The sequence below is a fragment of the Dermacentor silvarum genome, chromosome 5, assembly GCF_013339745.2.
Source record: "Dermacentor silvarum isolate Dsil-2018 chromosome 5, BIME_Dsil_1.4, whole genome shotgun sequence".
In the NCBI taxonomy this organism is placed as follows: domain Eukaryota; kingdom Metazoa; phylum Arthropoda; class Arachnida; order Ixodida; family Ixodidae; genus Dermacentor; species Dermacentor silvarum.
The window spans coordinates 8,206,635-8,225,902 of NC_051158.1; the positions used below are offsets into that span (position 1 = coordinate 8,206,635).

General features: G+C 48.9%; 3 protein-coding genes across 5 annotated transcripts in view; 1 reads left to right on the forward strand and 2 right to left on the reverse strand.

Moving 5' to 3' along the window:
• Positions 1 to 19,268, reverse strand: part of LOC125945518 (uncharacterized) — a 166,816-nt gene that overhangs the window by 126,054 nt on the left and 21,494 nt on the right. The window lies entirely within an intron of this gene.
• The window catches only part of LOC125945521 (uncharacterized), a 162,047-nt gene that overhangs the window by 77,553 nt on the left and 65,226 nt on the right, over positions 1 to 19,268 (forward strand). The gene's annotated exons all lie outside the window — the stretch shown is intronic.
• On the reverse strand, positions 1,322 to 18,853 carry LOC125945520 (uncharacterized). The gene is made up of 3 exons (XM_049667333.1): positions 18,748 to 18,853; positions 4,999 to 5,122; positions 1,322 to 1,558 (listed from the first exon to the last, which is right to left on the reverse strand). The coding sequence occupies exons 1-3, from the start codon at positions 18,845 to 18,847 to the stop codon at positions 1,435 to 1,437; spliced, it is 348 nt and encodes a 115-aa protein (XP_049523290.1). The 5' UTR covers positions 18,848 to 18,853; the 3' UTR covers positions 1,322 to 1,434.

The window sequence follows — 19,268 nt, forward strand, 5'->3', positions numbered from 1 at the left end:
ACCTCTGGTATTATCGAACTAATTTGAAAAATTCTTGCCGTAGAACACTCCCTAGAGGTATACGTAACAACTTCCAGCGCATAACTCAAATTAGCTATGAAGCCTGGGTAGGGGGGCCTTTTAATGTAATTTCAGTTCTGCCCTTCAAATGATAAATGTGCTGATGCAAGCAGCCCGGGATTAGAAAGGTATGTAAGTTCATTTGAATATCACATGCTAAACTCTTTTATGAAACTGCCATCATGTGTACCTGAAATATATATTTATTACTGCGGAGCTGTTATACGCTAGTTTCCAGCGCATTGCTGCCTACGTAGACCGAGCGCGTAGACCAAAAACTATCATCATCAGCAATGGCTCGATCGTCATCATCTTCTTCCACAGCTGGCTGGTTGGCGCCCGTCAGCGCAACCATGGGAACGCACTTCTGCCACTGCTCGCGCGTTCGTCGTCATCTCCTTTTACAGTCAGCTCCGTTGAGCAAAAAACTAGCCAAATAGCCAAAGGGTGTATCCCTTTCGCTGGCGACGTCACGCACTACATAGACACGTCGTCTCAGCTGCGTTCCGGCCGTGTGATGGGGAGGCCGCGGATTGTGCGGACCGAGGAAGAACAGCATGCCTAAGGAGAACGACGGCGTGAGCAGAAGCGAGAAGGGGCGCGAAGGCGGCGGGAGGCTGCTAATGGCGAGTCCATGTCGGTCGATGGTTCTGGTCCGTCGCGTATTGTCACACCGGACGAAGAACAGCGTGCCCGTGAAGACTGCCGTCGACAACAGAAACGCGCATGGGCACGCCGATGGCTGGAGGACAGTATACGGACGATGACCGGGTCGCTAACGTCAAGCGTTTGCGTGTCGTGCGTCAAGACCCGGAATACCGCGAGGCGGGAAATGCTAGCTTAGTCGCCTTAGTGCCAAAACAATAAAGACGGTAGAAAATTACAATTATTGCGGTATGTGTCGTTATTTCAATCAATATACTTTATCCTCATATATACAGCTCTGCTGGTCATCCACCTTCACAGAGTGGAATGGTACTGAACATTTTATTTATTTATTCAAAATACCCCTAGAGGCCCGCCCGAAGAGGGTATTACATAAGGGGTGGGGGCACAGAAACATACTTTAATAACAATTTGTGGGGACGTGAAGATGACGGTTAATCGTTTTCGCCAGAAACATGCGCGGCAACAATGTCGCTGTTTTTCGGTTATGCCCTTCTAGAATTTTACAATATTGATTCAACTACACGCTAAGACACCATAAGGTGGGAATCTTACACCATTGGATTCAAAGTAGTGTGGTCAATAATAATACGAGTAAAGTTCAAGAATATTTTTATTAACGCGTTTCTCCACAGGTCTCTCGGTCACGTATCTCATGTCTTGTTGCATAGATTCATCGCCCTCCAAGGCACGGCAATTCGAGGCTAGTCACTCATACTTTTCATCGGACCAACCATCAAGGCGACACTTTCTACGAGGGCAACAATGAGGAAACCGGGCTCGGCGTTTTATTATCCTGCAGTAACGATTTGGTGGTTCTGGCTTCCGGCAACTGCAAACGGAGATAAAAAATTTCATCAGTAGATTAGGATTTATTTTACTGACCTCATATTAAATTGAGCTCGAAATGTAAGCAGACATGACCGAATGTAAAAGCTACCTTGACACTTTGGTTCATGTCACTGAATAAGCATTATGCCATCAAGCAATAAAGCAATGATATCTCTTCTCTCTTCTTCTCTATGTTCTCTCTGGGGTTTTACGTGCCAAAACGAGTTCTGATTAAAAGGCACGCCGTAGTGGAGGGCTCTAGATTAATTCTGACCCCCTCGGGTTCATTAGTGTGGACTACAACGCAAGTACACGGTTGTTTTTGATCCCGCGACTTCGTGCTCAGCAGCTCAGCAATACTATCGAGCCACTACAACCTAGCCCATAAAACACATCTATTCCTTCTCTTCAGAGCAGATGAGCAGTGCTTGAGTAGCGCAATATTTGGCGTTTCCTTTAGTTTAGATATGAATGCCATAGCCATAGCGGGGTTGATAGCATTATTTAAATCAAAAAGTAATTCAATAAGGATGTGTACACTGCGTCGGTATCGTTAACCGGGGCTCCCGGAAGTTTCTCTCTCATTATGCACTAACCGCTGGCTACGACGTCACTTCACTTTAGTGTCCTACAATTACTCAAATAATTATGTTCTTCGCCTCAATATTCCTATGCACCAACTTCTCTGATACGTCCCAAGCCTTATTACCGCTATACATGCACCCTCGGTTACGGCGGCGACCATCTCCGCTTCGCATCGAAATATAGCCAGTGCAGGAAGCCCGATCTTTTCAAACCCGTAGCCCTCGCAATATACGCAAGGCGGCGCAAGCATGCTATGAATCACACAATTTTTTTTATTTTGATAGCAATTATACGGACTCCGAAGTGCATTTCTGCCGCCGCCGTCGTCGTCGCCGTGATGTTCCCTATCAAGTCCAAACACGATAACATCGTCGCCGCTCGCCATGCGCTGTGTGTGCGAGTGAAAGCTTACAAGGGTCAGCCAACTATCACGGCTCAATCTCGCACGCGCGAGGGAGGAAGGCGGCACGGAAGCATTATTTGCGATAGCAAAATAGTGGACATCTTTGTTAAGTAAGGATAGTAGTTCTATCTGCCGTATAAAGTTGCAAATATTCGCTTACTAGCTAAATTAACAAACACGGTGTCCCGGGCGCACTGAAAAACATGAACACATCTCGCTTGATGACCGCGGAATCTCGCTGTCAAAACACTGGACTGAGGAAGCGTGGCGGCAGCAGCGAGAAGATTGAGGTTCGGGCTGTCTTTCGATTTAACGTGAATTAAACGTCGAAAACAAAGTGCATACGAAGCTACCGATGCTAGGCGTGGCGTACTTCGTCCACATCGCAGATCGCTTGGCAGATGAGGCTTGCGCGGGGGCGCACTTGTCCACGTCGCAGATCGCTTTCAAGATACGGTGGTCGCGCCGGAAGCAGCAGCCGCCGGATTAGAACGCTCTTCGCCCTCCCTCGTCTCCCCCCATGCCTCGCGCACCACAGAAGACAGCGCTCTTCCTCCCTCACGTGCGCGAGATTGAGCCGCGATCGTCGGTTGACCCTCACACGCTTTCACTCGCACATACACCGTACGGCGCGCGGCGACGATGTTATCGTATTTGGACTTTATACGAAACATCACGGCGATGGCGACGGCGACGGCACGAATGCGCTTGGAGTGTCTACATAATTGCTATCGCAATCAAAAGCTTTTAACAAATAAATCTATTGTGCAGCTCCCATTAGAAGTAGTCGGCTGTAATGTCTATACACCGCTTTAGACCCTACCTGCGGTAGGGCTCACTTCACAGATGGACAAAGAAAAAACTGATTGGAAAAGTCAGCAGAGTACGGCAAATTCGTAAGTTCAGCTATTCTGTACTTGGCGACAGATGTTGCGACGCTAAAGGTAATGTTCGGCTTTGCAGTATCAGGCAGAAGACTGCATTTCCCAAAGGCTCCCATGTAACAACTACCATGACGTAGTGAATCCCACATGCCGATAAATAAACGCTTAATTCATCGCCTGCACTCATGGGAGAACTCATGGTTGCCAACACATCTGGCATCGAGCACGACGACCAACATCGTGTTTGCGTGGAATTCTCCCGGCGCACCTTACTCGACGCCGGTCACCTCGTGGACTTCCATTCGTTCGTCTGCCTCTTTCTTTCAGGGTCGTAGTCAAGAGAGAGAGAGAGAGAATAAACTTTATTGTACGAAGAGTGGTCGTAGTCAAAGTGCCATGGTTTTCGCTAACAATGCTGTCGACGACCACAACATCTATGTGGGATATCCCTCAGCAAATTATTCAAATCGGATGTCCACGCAAATTATTCATTCCTTCTGGAAGGCGGACTACGGCTTTTGCTGGGTGAAAATATTGCCATTCTATTACAACGTTCTTAGGCTTCTCCAGACGTTTGCTTCAGATGACACATGCCTTATCCTGTTGCGAATATTGGATCCGATATGACTTTCCCCTGGGGCAGGCAGCTCAGGAATTCAATAGCAAGGCACTCATTTTTCCGATATCATCAACATTTTCCCTCCCGATTGTTTGCTTGCCATCTTTGCTAATCTCCGTGGACTTTTTCTTTCGACCATTTGTGCCCAAATTATTGTCCGTGTTTTTCTCTCCTTCGCTTTAATGACTCCTGGTTGTGTTTTTACGCTTTGAATTACCCTGTACCTTGTTGCCAACTTCGTTGACCTATTCCTTCCATCCATGACCGCGCTTTTAAAGGGTAAACATATTGCATTTCACCCGGCCATTAATTTTCATTTATGTTTCTGAATAAAAAAATAATATTGCTTCGCGCTTCTCTGATTTGAAAAAGGGCCCAATCTATATCATCCCGCGCGGACTTATTCATTGTTTACTCTTGGTTGCTACTGCCAATCCACCCACCGACACATGACTAAGTTCTATCCCCGACGAAATATCTCAATTAGCACGAAATGGTATTGGCGAACGATAGTGGTTACATCATTACTCGTTGCCAATTACTGGTGAAGTAGTTTCAATTTCGACACTTCGAGTGAAATTCATTTGGCTAGGCCGCAAACATCCCGTCAATGGCCGCGATGGTTCCTGAGGTATTCGCATTTCCAGCGGCTATTCCTGTTAGCGGTAATAAACTGGCGTCCAAAGAAGCGTTATGGCAGAAGTGCGCTGGTAGTGAATAAACATATAATAGAATCAACCAATTTGTGGACTCGAAGAATTATACAGTTGCTTAGTTATTTACGTATAAGGTGCAGTCGTGTTTTCTTCATAGAAATATTCGCAAGCTTATCTAGTTTAGTCAGATAAAGAGCCATTTCGTGAAAGTTTGTAGTAGTGCTTAGCAGTTAAGTATAAAATTGTTGTGGCCTTTCTACATACTAAATGAGTGAGGAGACACGAGGTACCTACGGTTCACGAACTAGCTCGCCGTGAGTTTTATTCATCGGGCCTCTGCAGAACCAGCGCTCGCATGGCGTGTCGACGTTGTATTCTCTGCCATGAAAAGCTGTTTCTCCATTGACCAAACAGTCACCTTCAATGGAGGAAAGCAAAATAATCACAACACAATCACTTTCTCAATTTTTTTCCACGCTGTTTTTTTTATGTTTTTTTTTTTCAGGCATTACTAACGCTACCATGCTTTCTCATACTTTTACGCAAGGCAAATTCCCAGCCCTGTAAGTTGAAGTACTAAAAGTTTGTGTAGTGCTTCACGGACGCGTGGTAACAGAGATTTTTAGCTTTTCTGTAAACCTATTAGCATTTAACGAATACACCTTGTTGACACAACCATGGACATTTTGCAGCGTTTGGTAGCGACATATTCCGGCGATTACTGGGTATCTTAGCGCTTAAGCGAAGCGGACCAGAAAAATGCCAATTGGCATTCCATGTGCGGGGATTTGCACTGTGTTTCCAGTTGTTGCTATTGGGTGTTGTTATCGCTGCGAAAGCGTCAAATGACCCATTGAGCAAAAGCCGATGCCTGCGGTCTGCAGCAACGAAACGACACCTAAGTATGCATTGCCATTGACTGCGACGCCGCGTTACAAGCGCGCCTCGACGAAGAAGAGCGGGTGAAATGGTAGACCGTATCTGCATTAGCGTGCCAGGTGTTGCGTGAGGGGAGCGCGCTTCACCGCGACGCCACGTCACACTCTCTCTCGCTCTCGGAAGCCTGCGCACGGTCCGTATCTCTCTCTCTCACCTCCACTTCGCTTAGCTGCTGCGCGCGCCTGCCGCCCTTGGTGACCACTGCGGCTTCCTCGGTACCTCGTCCCGCAGGACGCGGATCCGCATGTGACGTTCGCACCGCACACTGCTGCTTGCTGACTCGGGCAGTACGTACCACTTTGGTACATTATTCGTAGCGCAAAGCTCGAAGGACCGCTCAGCGGCGTTCAACTGGACATTAGTGCTTTCGCTTTCAGAGCTTAGGTGTCCTCGGATGTTTTTAGACAGAAGTATATTCCTTCTCAAAATAAAGTTATATTAAAAGTTAGGGCACGTGCTTGGTCGTTCTTTGTCCGCATCGCTTAAACGTTGTGGCCCAAGTAATTGTATCAAACCAACTGGCCCAGAAATTTCTTAGCTGGTGACGTTTTATGTTGAACGCGTTAGGACGGGTACTGTTATTTTTTTATTTGTAGTTGTTCCTTTTCTGTATAGGAACAGGTACATGGGTGGTATTGTCGAAGGCAAGTAAAAAATTAATTAGCTGCACGTAAGCTATTACATCACTGCTGGCTCTTTACGCCAGTAGCTATGCGGAATATGCTTAGTCATTACAAGAATAACTGCGCCACGAGTAGGCGCCAACAATGCGGTGGCTCACACAGACAGTCTTTGGTAACCGAAGCTACCGGACACTGATAGCGACACCTTCTGATGCTTCATCTAATCGAAATGCCTTATACAGAGGTTTTTTGTTCCATGACTGTTCTTGTAAAAAAAAAAGAAACATTTAAACAGCAGTTGTGTTCACTATTACGCTAATGCAGAAAATGTACACACACCGCGAGGTGGCGCACACTTCGTTACTGCAATAATAACTCTGCATTTAGCTGATTCAGCTCTGAGCCATCCGGTGGAGCCACCAATCTGGTCACTCCCCTTTACGCCTCCGTTAACCCTGTAATCCACTTGCGTTTTCGGGATTACCGGATAGCGGCAGAACTCTCTACGGCATAAACACCAGTTTGTTTATATGGACAAACGAAAATTCACTAATAGGAAAATTTAGCATCGCATTACCGTCTTATCATTCCAGTTACCAAAACCGACGGTCACGATGCACGCACGCAGAGTTTATCGGGCTCCAGTAAGTTTACCGAACACCTCGCTCCTGTTTCCCTCAATGATTATCATTATTACAGTGCCCAGGCTGCCCATTTCAATCTTAATTCACCCGAGGTGCTTTTCTTTCTAGCAACAGCAAGAAATAAATCTTAAGGTGGTGATCGCATAGTCTTACCTCAGAGAGAGAGAGAGCAAGGAGAGGAAAGGCAGGGAGTTCAACCAGACTAGCGACATTGGGGATAAGGGAAAGGCGGAACATAAAAAGGAAAAGAGGGAGAGAGGGAGTACTTAGTGAACATGGGATGATGCACAGGGAGCGGTCTCTCAAGCCGGTGCACTTCAAGTAGTGTACTAATGCACGAATTGCTTTTTGTGCCATTGACGGGTGTAGCCACGCGCCCAGTATATTAAGGCGAAAGCCTTTAATGGCTCATACTCGTGGTGTCCGACCGTGCGTCCATCCGTGTCCTGGAACGGTGCCAGCTGTGGCCTCTCCCCGTAACACTCTCTCAGCAATCACGTGGTGGCACAGCGGCGCGCGTGGCAAGGCTCCTTCGTCCGTTCCAGTGCACCTCGGACGCAGGGAGGGTAAGGAAGGCAGATGGCTTGTCTAGTTGTCGAATCATAGCAAAGACATCCTGCTTCTTCTTGTGCCAGTACGCCACTGTGTTGGGTATCCCCTCCATGTACGACATGTCATGATTGATTGCCATGACACTCCCATTCCACTGGTGGTGTCATACACAAAAAAAACAAAAAAAAAGACAGCATAGTCAGTCGAATGGCCACAGGTTTTCGCCGAACCCACAAATTTACAAAGTGTCCTTCAATTTTTTTACTCGGGCAAGGACAAAGTAAGGCTGCTGTTTTGTCGTTAGTACAGATATAATTTCCTCCATTTTTTCCCCTTAATTAACGTGGTGTGGCCTAAGGGAACGGCACCAAGGCCAAAATTTTAGTCTTGTTCGCATCGAGGCACAGCATTTATTATTGATGAACGACTTGTAGTACTTGGGCAGCTCGATTCACCGCGCCCACCATAGGTCACGACTATGCGAAAGGGGGGGGGGGGGGGGGGGGGAGGTCGCGGCCCAAACCTCCTCCAAGGTTTTCTGTGGGCAGCGGGGGGGGGATGGTCATTAGAGCCCCACCCCTAAAGTCCCATTACCAGAGCTCTCTTACATGATTTGAGGTTTCTTTTGAGGTGCCTCTAAGTTTTCAGTTCAATTTTATTGGGGCTAAAAGCTTGCTGCAGCATTGTTGACGCGGATGTGCACGGCTTTTAATTCATAATGTCGCTTTATTACTGCAAATCCTGACGATAGGAGGACAAGCGCACTTAGCACCAGCGGCGGCTACCTCATACGTATATTTTCACTTCAACATTTTTTGTTCACTGTGAACACCATGTATAGACACAATGTATTTAAATATAGTCAGCATTATATTAGTCATCCATCTTCTTCATCTGTATATATCCATCATCATGGCCAGTGTCATTCTCTTCAGCGAGTAGCCCTGCTGAATAAAGGATCGAGGTGTAACAGCTGCATCGCAGGTGATGGAGGCTGCCCTCGATCCTTTGGTCCTCTTAGACTTCGAGTTTCCCTGGAGCTTTGTTCAGGTCGCCGCTTGCTCCGCTTTCCGCCACCATGCCCCAAGAAGATCCACCAGGAGCCTCCAGCGTCACCGTCTCTGCCCCGCCGGCCGTTCCTTCATGGACCGTCAGCACGCGGCAGCGTGATCCCACCTTGTTCTCTGGCCTTCGTGGTGACGATGTTTACGACTGGCTGGACAATTATGACCGAGTGAGTAAGTTTAAAGGCTGGGATGATTTTCACAAGCTTCGCAACGTCGCGTTCTATCTCGCTGACGTTGTCAAGACTTGGTTTCTCAACCACGAGAGCACCCTGCCTGACTGGGTGGCATTCGAACACCAGCTTCGGTAGATTTTCCGCACCCCAAACGTCCGCTTTGAGGTCGCCATGAAAAAGCTTGAGGGACACATACAATTTCCCGGGGAAACATACACCTCTTAAACCGAAGACGCCCTCGCCCTTTGTCGCCGTGTTGACGCCACCATGACGGAATCAGACCGTGTTCGTCATATCCTAAAGGGCATTGCCCACGTCGCGTTCAGCGCAGTGGCGATCAAGAATGTGAATACTGTTAATGATTTCATCGCGACTTGCCAACATCTGTACGCACTGCAGGCCATCCGTTTACCGCCTGTCGTCTGTGACATGCTTCCTTCCTCGGATACGGACCTGCGTATGCTGAGTTGGACTCTCATATGCGAAGAGCTCCAAGCGTATGGCCTACTCAGTCCTCCCATTCTTCAACCTCAATCTTCGGTTGCTGGCCTGCGCGACTACATCGAAGAGAAGCTGTCCTCCATGGCCTGAGCTGAGAGCTGTGCTGCCCCACCTTCGACGCCAATCTTGTCTGCTCAGGTTGCTGCTACGCAACCAGCGTTCGGGTCGGTCAGACAGCGCCTCCTGCTCCTGCTACTGCGCACAACCATCTGGCGACTCTAGCAATACGTACACTTGCCCTTGCCTTTTACACTACCCGGCCGCCCCGGCCCATTTGTTATTGTAGCGTGAGCTACACTGGCCGAGGTTGAGCAGTTTCGCGTGGCTCCTGGAGAGCCGTGCTGCGTTTGCGCGAGGAGCAGTGACGTCACACGGCGCACAGCTAGCGCGCCGGGCGTTTCCCGGCGTTTGCGCTGGGCGTTTGCCAGTGTGGTATAGCCATGGAGAAGGAGAGCGAAATTGCTGCTCAGTGGCGCAGAAGAGCGGAGAAGCTTAACTGATCAGATCCCGAAGTAGTTGCCTGGCAATTAGCGGTGGAGCGTAGGAAGAACGAACAGAAGAAGGCTAAACGCACTGCGGAGACACCGGAGCAAAGGGAGGAACGTCTAGCAAAGCGGCGTCGCCAGGAGGCTGAGCGGACGTGCCCGACCATCTCAGCAGCAGCAACAACAAGACGCCGTCGATGACGTCAAGGCTCGCCGATTGACTGGCTATACGGTGAAACTTAGCGAAAGCTCCAGTGCGACTCGGACCTTCGAGGCGGACTTCTTAAACAATCCGTTTGGATATTTGTGCGACGTGTGTGAAAGACTGTGGCACATGAAAGACTTGACGCCGGTACGTGGTGCCATGCCTGAAACGTTGAGTTTAGCGGCGCCGCCTGAGTAGGGTGAAACCGGGGCGCAGGTTTGTACAACGTGCAAGAACTTTCTCGTTAAGCAGAAGATTTCACTCTTTAGCTTTACCAATGGGTATCGTTACCCGCCCATGCCACCAGGTCTGCCGGTTCTGAACGATGTGGCCGACTTAGCTCACGCTACGTATATCCTGGCACAGCCGAGCTAAGCCACTGCTAATTCTTTATTTAGGTATTCGCTGGTATATAGCGCGGTTTTGTCGAGGACGCCAACAGGAGAACTCCATGGCAACGATGTTTATGAGAGAGACCCGTTGCTTCCTTCGAGTGACTACGAATGCCAAATTGCTTTTGACACCCTCAAGCGTGCCCTCACGTCCGAACCTGTGCTTTGTCATTTCGACAACACCGCACCCAATATTCTACATATGGCCAGCAGCCATGGTACAGGCGCTGTTCTTCTGCAACGTCAGCGAAATTCCGAATAACGTGTGGTCCGCATACGCAAGTCGCACGCTGACAACTGCAGAGAAAAATTATACGATTACCGAGCAAGAGTGTCTCGCCGTTGTTTGGTCCGTCCGAAAATTTCGGCCATATCTGCATGGCCGCCACTTCACGGTCATTACTGATCACTACGCCTTGTGCTGGTTGGCGACGTTAAAGAATTTAACGGTACGTCTTGGCCGTTGGATACTTTGTTTACAAGAATACAACTTCGACGTACCTACAATTCTGGAAAGAAACCCCAGGATGCCGATGCTCTCTCTCGTTGTCCCCTACCAGCATCTTTAAACGCTGCCTGCTTAACACCTTCCATGAGCAAACCGCACGGCGCGTCTTCTGCATTTCCTTCGCTCGCAGCTCTCGACCGGCTCCCATCCAACCATCCTCATACGTTTGCATCTTGCCAACGTAACGACTCCTACTACTTCTCCATTATGGAACCTATTAGCGGATCATTTCGCACACCGACTCACGGCTCCGTCGGCAGTCGAAGAATTTCAAGATCAAAACTTTCATGATATACCGGTACGTGTTTCATCCCGAAGGACACCGTTGGATTCCTGTCGTTCCCCGATCACTTCGGGCCCAGATAATTGAGGCCGTTCACGACGAACACAATGCTGGTCACTTTGTTTTCCATGATGATGATAAAAATGTATTTATTGCAGGATGGCTCGAAGGCCTATTATGTTTTCCATAAAACCTGTGAGCGAATCCGCACCGCGTCTCTTGGCTCGGACTTGCAACCAGCGTAGCGAAATACGTGGCTTCCTGTTCGCTCTGCCAACACTGCAAACGGCTGACCTCACCTCCGGCTTGACTGCTCCAACCTGTACCTTGTCCTGAAGCACCTTTCGCAGTCGTTGGTATAGACCTGTATTGACCGCTACCCTTATCAGCTGGCGGCAACCGACGGATCATCACTGCTGTAGACCACTTGACACGGTACGCTGAAACAGCCGCACTACCTTCAGGATCCGCTGCGGAGGTTGCAGCTTTTTTCTAGGAAGCCATCTTTTTATGGCACGGAGCCCCACGTGTCCTTTTGAGTGACCGTGGCAAGACCTTTCTGTCAAAACTTTTCGACGATGCTCTCCGTGTGTTCAACACCATCCATAAAACGACTCTCAGCTTCCACTCTCAAACTACTGGCCTCACAGAGAGCTTTCATCGCACGCTGTCCGGCATGATGTTAATGTGCATCAACCCTGACCACACCCACTAGGATGTCATTCTGCCATTCATCACTTTCGCATACAGCACGGCCGTCCAACGCGGGGTACTCACCCTTTTTCCTTGTGTATGGTCGTCAACCGATCACAATCCTCGACATCTCTTTCTTTGGTGTCCCGGTGCCCTCGTCGACATCAGTGTGTGAACAGTTCGTTTCGCGCATTCCCCGGTGTCGCCAACGTGCCCACCTCAACACCGACGCCAGTCAACAAGACCGCAAAACTCGCTATGATGCATCCCACCATGTCGTTTCCTTGAACGCTGAAGACGAAGTGTTGCTCTGGACACCAGTTCAATCTTCTAGATTATGCGTGAAGTTTCAGTCCCATTTTATCGGGCGCTACACTGATCGGGAACACACGTCGCCAGTCAACTATCGCGTCACTCCGGTTGTTACGCCTTTGGACAGCCGCTGCCGTGCCACAGAGATAGTGCGTGTTTTCCCTTTAAAGCCTTTCATACGACGTTCACGTACCGCAATAACCAGCGGCCAGCGTGGCCGCTTCCGCGCGCGGGGGAAGTTGTGTGAACATTATATTGTGAGAAGAGAAGACTCGGGACAAGCAAACATTTATTCGTCGGGCAACTAAGGCTGATGTTGCGGCCATGATGTCGAGCTTTTTCTTCTTTTTGCGGACGCGAAGCACACTGTCCACTACATGGCTCACCCCCCCCCTCCCCCCCTAGCGATGAAGGCATTGCCGTCGAGTGGTTTATCTGCTTGAGATGGCGTTGCCAGCGTTCATGTGAGCTGGCTTCAAACGGTCTATAGATATCGTCCCTTCGCGTCCGTTAACAAGGAGAATGAAGTACTTAAGATCGCGCTTGAGGACTTTAAAAGGACCGTCGTAAGGTTCTTGTAGTGGAGTGCGAGTTGCATCGTGACGGATGAAGACATGGCTGGTATGAAGTAATGATGGGCTCAGATAAACGGTCTTGCAATCCTGTCGAAGCGAGCGGCGGTGGTACGACCGTAGCCATAGTAGTTCGCAGGCGGTCGGCGTAAGAGTGTAGCTCAGCTGATGTCGGTCCCGAGGCAAAGAACTCGCCGGGTACGCGAAGTCTCGTGCCAAAAACCAGCTCTGCGGATGAACACTGTGTGTCTTCTTTCAGCGCGGTGCGAAGACCTAGTATAACCAGAGGCCGGAGCTTTGTCCATGGAATTGTTTAGTCCTGCGCACGCAGTTATGCCTTCAGTTGATGGTGGAAGCGTTCCACCATGCCATTGGAACTGGGGTGGCAAGCCGTAGTTCGTATGTGTGTTACGCCTAGAAGGCAGGACAGAGCCCGAAAGAGGGACGATTCGAATTTTCTCCCTCGGTCTGTCGTTATGGTGTGTGGCACGCCATAACTAACAATCCAGGTGTGCACAAGAGCCTGTGCAACAGATTCTGCAGTGATGTTGCTTAGCGGCGTTGCTTCCGGCCAGCGGGTAAATCTGTCGATACAAGTGAGTATGTAACGTTGGTTCGCGGACGGTGGTAGCGGACCCACAATGTCGACGTGAACATGGCCAAAACGAATGTCTGGTGGCGGAAAATGACCCGGCGCGCTCATGGTGTGTCTGTTTACCTTGGCACGCTGGCAATGGATACACTACCACGCCCAGCTACGGACATCAGCATTCATACGGGGCCAAAGGTAGCGGGAGGTGACAAGACGTTGCGTAGCTAGCATTCCTGGGTGCGATAAGGAGTGTAGAGTGTCGAAGACCTGTCATCGGAATTCTTGTGGGACATACGGTCGTGGCCGACCTGTAGACACGTCGCAAATGACGGTATAGTCGCAGCCAGGCAGCAAGACCTCTTCGAAGCGCAGGGAGTTGTTCGCAGTTCGGAGTGTTGGAAGCTCGAGGTCTGTGCGCTGAGCAGTAGCTAGGCGCATGAAGTCGATGCCCGAACGAGCGACTTGAGTTGCGTTGATGTGAATCCTTGACAGGGTGTCAGCAACGGGATTGTTGGTACCATTGATATGTCGAATGTCGGTAGTGAACTCGGCAATATAGGCAAGCTGGCGAATCTCACGTGGCGTGTATGAGAAAGTGTTGGAAGTAATAGCATAAATCAGTGAGTTGTGGTCGGTGAAAATAAAGAACCGGCAACCTTCGAGGTTATCAGGGAAGTGGCGGACAGTGAGGTAGATTGCTAGGAGTTCAGCGGCCGAAAGTGCTGTAGCGAGTTTCTTGCACTGTCAGCTTCCTCGAGAAGAAATGTATGGGCTGCCAAGCATTATCAACCAGCCGTTGAAGAACAGCGCCAACAGCTATGTCGGACGGCTCCACCATAACGGAAATTCTCGCATCTGGCTTCGGGTGCGCTAGAAGAGTGGCGGAACCGAGAGCATTTTTGGCAGTGGCAAAAGCACTTTCGGCAGCATTAGTCCATAGTAGAGGCGTGTTTGCTTGGGGTTTCTTCGAGAGCAGACTGCGCAGCGGCTGCAAGATGGATGCACAACGAGGAATGAATTTGTGGTAGTAATTGATGAGGCCCAGAAATTACCGCAATTTCTTTGTGGTCGATGGTTGCGGGTAATATTTAATGACTTGAACGCGGAGTGAGGCGAGCTGAATGCCACGTTGATCAACTCGATGCCCAAGGAAATTGAGGGAATCGACGCCAAACTCGGTCTTCGGGACGTTGATAATGAGGCCGTATTGACGGAGATGTTCGAAGACCTTAAGCAGCTCCGATTAATTTTCTGCAGCAGATCGGCTGAAAACGAGAATCTCGTCTAACTAGACGAAACAACAAATCAGCCCACGTATTACTTGGCCAACGAACCGCTGAAACGTTTGAGCAGCATTTCGGAGACCGAAGGGCATGTGGACGTAATCTAAACATGACGAATGGTGTGATGATTACGGTTTTAGGAATGTCGGAAGGCTCCACAGGAATCTGATGGTAAGCTTTAACTAGATCCACTTTGCTGAATGTGCAGCAATAGTGAAGCGAAGCGGTGAAGTCGGGAATGTGAGGAATAGGATACCGTTCACGAATCGTCACTTTGTTTAACGCGCGGTAATCTCCGCATGGCCTCCAATCACCTGTCTTCTTTGGAACCATGTGTAAAGCGGGCGCCCAAGGGCTAGCAGACGGCCGAGCGAAACCCAACTCGAGCATGTGATCGAATTCCTGTTTTCCATTTTTTAGGCGGTCAGGGGCTAAGCGGCGGTGTCGGGCATATACTGGTGGTCCTTTCGTCACAATGTGTTGCGTGACCTTGTACAGGATTGGGCGATCTGGTGAGGGGGGTTGACATACCTCTGGAATTTCTTGTAGGATGGTGGACCAAGGTGTCGATACCTGGGTGTGTGCTTGTAGGAGACGCAAGGGCGGTGCAGTTGTGGTGATTCCTTGTACCGACAGGTTTGTCATGGAGTCCAGCAGGCGACATAGGCGTAGGTGGACAACCAAGTTGAACTTCCGCAAAAAATCGGCACCGATGATGGGGCCACGGACGTCAGCGACGGTGAATAGCCATCGAAAGGGACGCTTCAGTCCGAGATGAAGAGTCACTGATTTCTGGCCATACGTTCTAATATTAGAACCGTTGACCGCAGTGAGAAAGGAGGTGTCGGGGCGATGTCGTCTTTGGTCGTCAAAGGTAGGCGGAAGCACATAAATTTCTGCGCCAGTGTCTACAAGGTAACGAACTTTCGTTACGCGGTCGGGGACATAGAAAAGACGGCTTGACGCCGGGCCGGTAGCACTTGCCGTCATCAGTGACTGGCCCGACCGTTTCCCGAAAAGTTACACGGTGGACGGCACTGACGTGCACGAGTGCCGTATCGGGCTTGGTACCAGCAAATAGCAGCAGTGCAATAGCGGGAATTGCTTTGGCTGGGCGTGCGATGACGTGACTTGTCTCTACCCGCAGAGAAACGCAAGGTAGTTAGTTCAGTAGTTAGTTGATGCACTTGCGAAGCAAGCTGTGCGTTTGAGGCACTGAGTTCGTCAAAGTGCTACTCTAACTGCAATGGACTCGAGACTGGCGCCTGACAACGTTGGATGGCAGATACGAAAGGATGGGAAGTATCCATGATCTGGTCCGCCGTTGTTGCTAAGTCTTCAATAGACGCTGCCGCAGGTGAGGGACATAAAATCATCCGTACCTGGTTCTTCCGATGAGCTCGCGGACGATTTTTTAGTCTGTTGAAGATGAATTGCCTCCGAGTAGCAGGGTCATGTGAGGAAGCAGCTCGGTCGGGTTTCGGTCGCCGTGTTCCTCCGATGATAGAATCTGTTAAATGCGTCGCGACTCGGAGTCGGTCGTGCGTCGTAGTAACTCCCGTTTCAGGATATCGTAGGGGTTGTCAGGTGTGGGAGTGAGCAAAACGTCGCGCATCAAAGCTGTGGTGGTAGGGCTGAGCGCACTCACAACATAGTCGTACTTGGCCGTCTGCGATGTGATGCGGTGACGGCGAAACTCCGCTTCAATGTGGAGAAACCAGAGCTCAATATCTGGGGGCCAGAACTCGGGAAGCTTGAGTGTGGCGATGGAAGGTGTGGCATTGTCTTGGGAGTTCGATTCCATGGCGTCGAAAAGAAGCGGCAGGACGAATAGTTGCGATGCGGGAAGCGTCCGAGGTCACCAACTTGTGGGAACAGAAGACTCGGAACAAGCAAACATTTATTCGTCGGGCAACTAAGCTGATGTTGCGCCCATGATGTCGAGCTTTTTCTTCTTTTTGCGGACGCGAAGCACACTGTTCACTACAATATTAACAGCGATGAACAGGATACAGAGGCTCCTTCTATAAGTAGCGATGAAGTTAGAAGGGCCTTGAAAGACATGACCCAGGAGAAAAGCTGCTGGATAAGATGGAATAACAGTCGATTTATTGAAAGATGGAGGAGATATCATGTTCGGAAAGCTTGCGGCCCTTTATAAGCAATGCCTCCCGATTTCAAGTGTACCAGAAAGCTGGAAGAACGCCAACATTATACTCATTCATAAGAAGGGAGAAGTTAAAGAATTGACTAATTATAGACCCATTAGCTTCCTTTCAGTATTGCATAAAATATTCACCAAGATAACTTCCAATAGAATGAGGGCAACACTTGGCCCACCAAGAGAAGAGGCTGGCTTCAGGAAGGGATATTCTACGATGGATCCTATCCATGTCACAAATCAGGTAATAGAGAAATCTGCGGAGTACAATCAGCCTCTCTATATGACTTTCATACATTATAAAAAAGCATTTGATTCAGTAGGGATACGAACAGTCATAGAGGCATTCTGCAATCAAGGAGTACAGGCGGCATACGAATATCCTGGCAAATATCTACAAGGATTGCACAGCGTACAGCTACGTTGGTTCTCCACAAGAAAAGTAGAAAGATACCTATAAAGAAAGGGGTCAGGCAAGGAGACACAACCTCTCCAATGCTATTCACTGCATGCGTAGAAGTATTCAAGCTCTTAGACTGGGAAGGCTTAGGAGTGAGGATCGACGGCGAATACCTCAGCAACCTTCGCTTTGCAGATGACATTGTCCTATTCAGCAATAACGGGGACGAATTACAGCAAATGAATGAGGACCTTAACCGAGAGAGTGTAAGAGTGGGGTGGAAGATTATATGCAGACGAAAAACATAATGTTGAATATCCTGGCAAGGGAGCAAGAATTCAGGATCACCAGTCAGCCTCTAGAGTCTGTAAAGGAGTACGTTTATCTAGGTCAATTACTCGCAGGGCACCCTGATCATGAGAAAGAAATTTCCAGAAGAACAAAATTGGGTTGGAGTGCATACGGCAGGCATTTCCAAATCCTGACTGGGAGCTTACCGCTGTCGGTGAAAAGAAAAGTGTACAATCATTGCATTCTACCGGTGCTAACATATGGGGCAGAAACTTGGAGGTTAACAAAGAAGCTCGAGAACAAGTTAAGGACCGCACATTAGTGATGGAACGAAAAATATTAGGCCTAACGTTAAGAGACAGGAAGAGAGCGGCGTTGTGGATAAGAGAACAAACGATGATATCTGATATTCTAGTTGACATTAAGCAGAATAAATAGAGCTGGGCAGGCTATATAGTGCCTAGGATAGATAACTACGCACTACGGACTTTTAGAGTTACATAATGGATACCAACAGAAGGGGAGCGCAGTCGAGGACGGCAGAAAACTAGGTGGGGTGATGAAGTTAGAACATGTGCAGGTGCAAGTTGGAATCACCAAGCGCAAGACAGGGGTAATTGGAGGTCACAGGGAGAGGCCTTCGTCCTGCAGTGGACATAAATATAGGCTGATGATGATGATGGTGATTCACTACCTGTCTGTTGTCTGAAGGCCCGGGCTTGATCCTGATGCATTTACCTTATAGGGGAACAAAACGCAGAGCATCTAGAGAGAGAGAAACGAGAAGGGAAAGGTAGGGAGATTAACCAAGGACGTGCCCGCGGTTGGCTGCACTTCGCTTTTGGAGAATGAAAGGGGACAAACAGATAAGAAGGAGTGAGAAGAAAAATAATAAAGAGTTAGTCATTCAGAGAGTCAGTCGCAGAGGAATGTCCCCTGTCACAAGCGCTCATACAGCCCAGTCGCCTTCAAGACAGAGCATCAAGGCGCGCACACGCACAAGTTGCGTAATGTTTTTTTTAATTTAAATTATTGTAAAATAACTTACACATGCGTTACACCAAATCAACTTGTTTAACCAGAATTATCACTCGTACGCGCCTTTCTGTGCTGTGTCATCTGTCGCTATAAATAAGTAATGAACCCGTCCCTTCCTCCAAGATGCGGAAGTCTTGCGCGTGGATACCTGGATGGTAGCGTTCCCATGGCTACACGACACACTTGTCAAACCAGCACATCCTAGAGCAGGAGCGATAAAATGTGTGCCAGGAAAGAAAACAAGTCCTACACGAGTGGTGGTTGAGAGGCTGTTAAGGACTACCTATCACAAGAAGCTCTAAGACTGTTAAACATTTTTAATGACTCACCCAAGCTATCTACGGGCACGATGTCCGTAATGAACACCCCGTCGGAAAGATGGTACAGCTGCGTGAGCCAAGCCCACAAGACTGCTAACGCGAAGCGCATGGTACAACCAGGTCGTGTGTCACTTCCAGCCAAAAAAACTCAGTCCTCTCTGTGCGCTCTTTAAATGTACCAGGCACCGGTAAGTTGCCATAAATATTTTACTTCAAAAACCTCTGAAGGCTCTTTTTTTTCGTATGATTTACTGTAAATTATTGGGCTGTCTGGAACGTTTCACTCACCATGAAATCCTAATTATTTTCAACGTTTTGCGTGAAGCCTTTTCTACCCCCACTGATACTTCATACAAAATCATGCCTCCTTATCCAGACTCCATGGATAAGCTTTGCAGAGCCGGAGAGTAACCTGACAAAAAATTAAATACAGCTTTAGCAACTGAGAAAGACGCTGGCGTAAGCGGTTCCTAGGATACAAAGAAACACTTCTTGTGCATTTCAGAGAAATTAGATTATCGGAAGAGCGA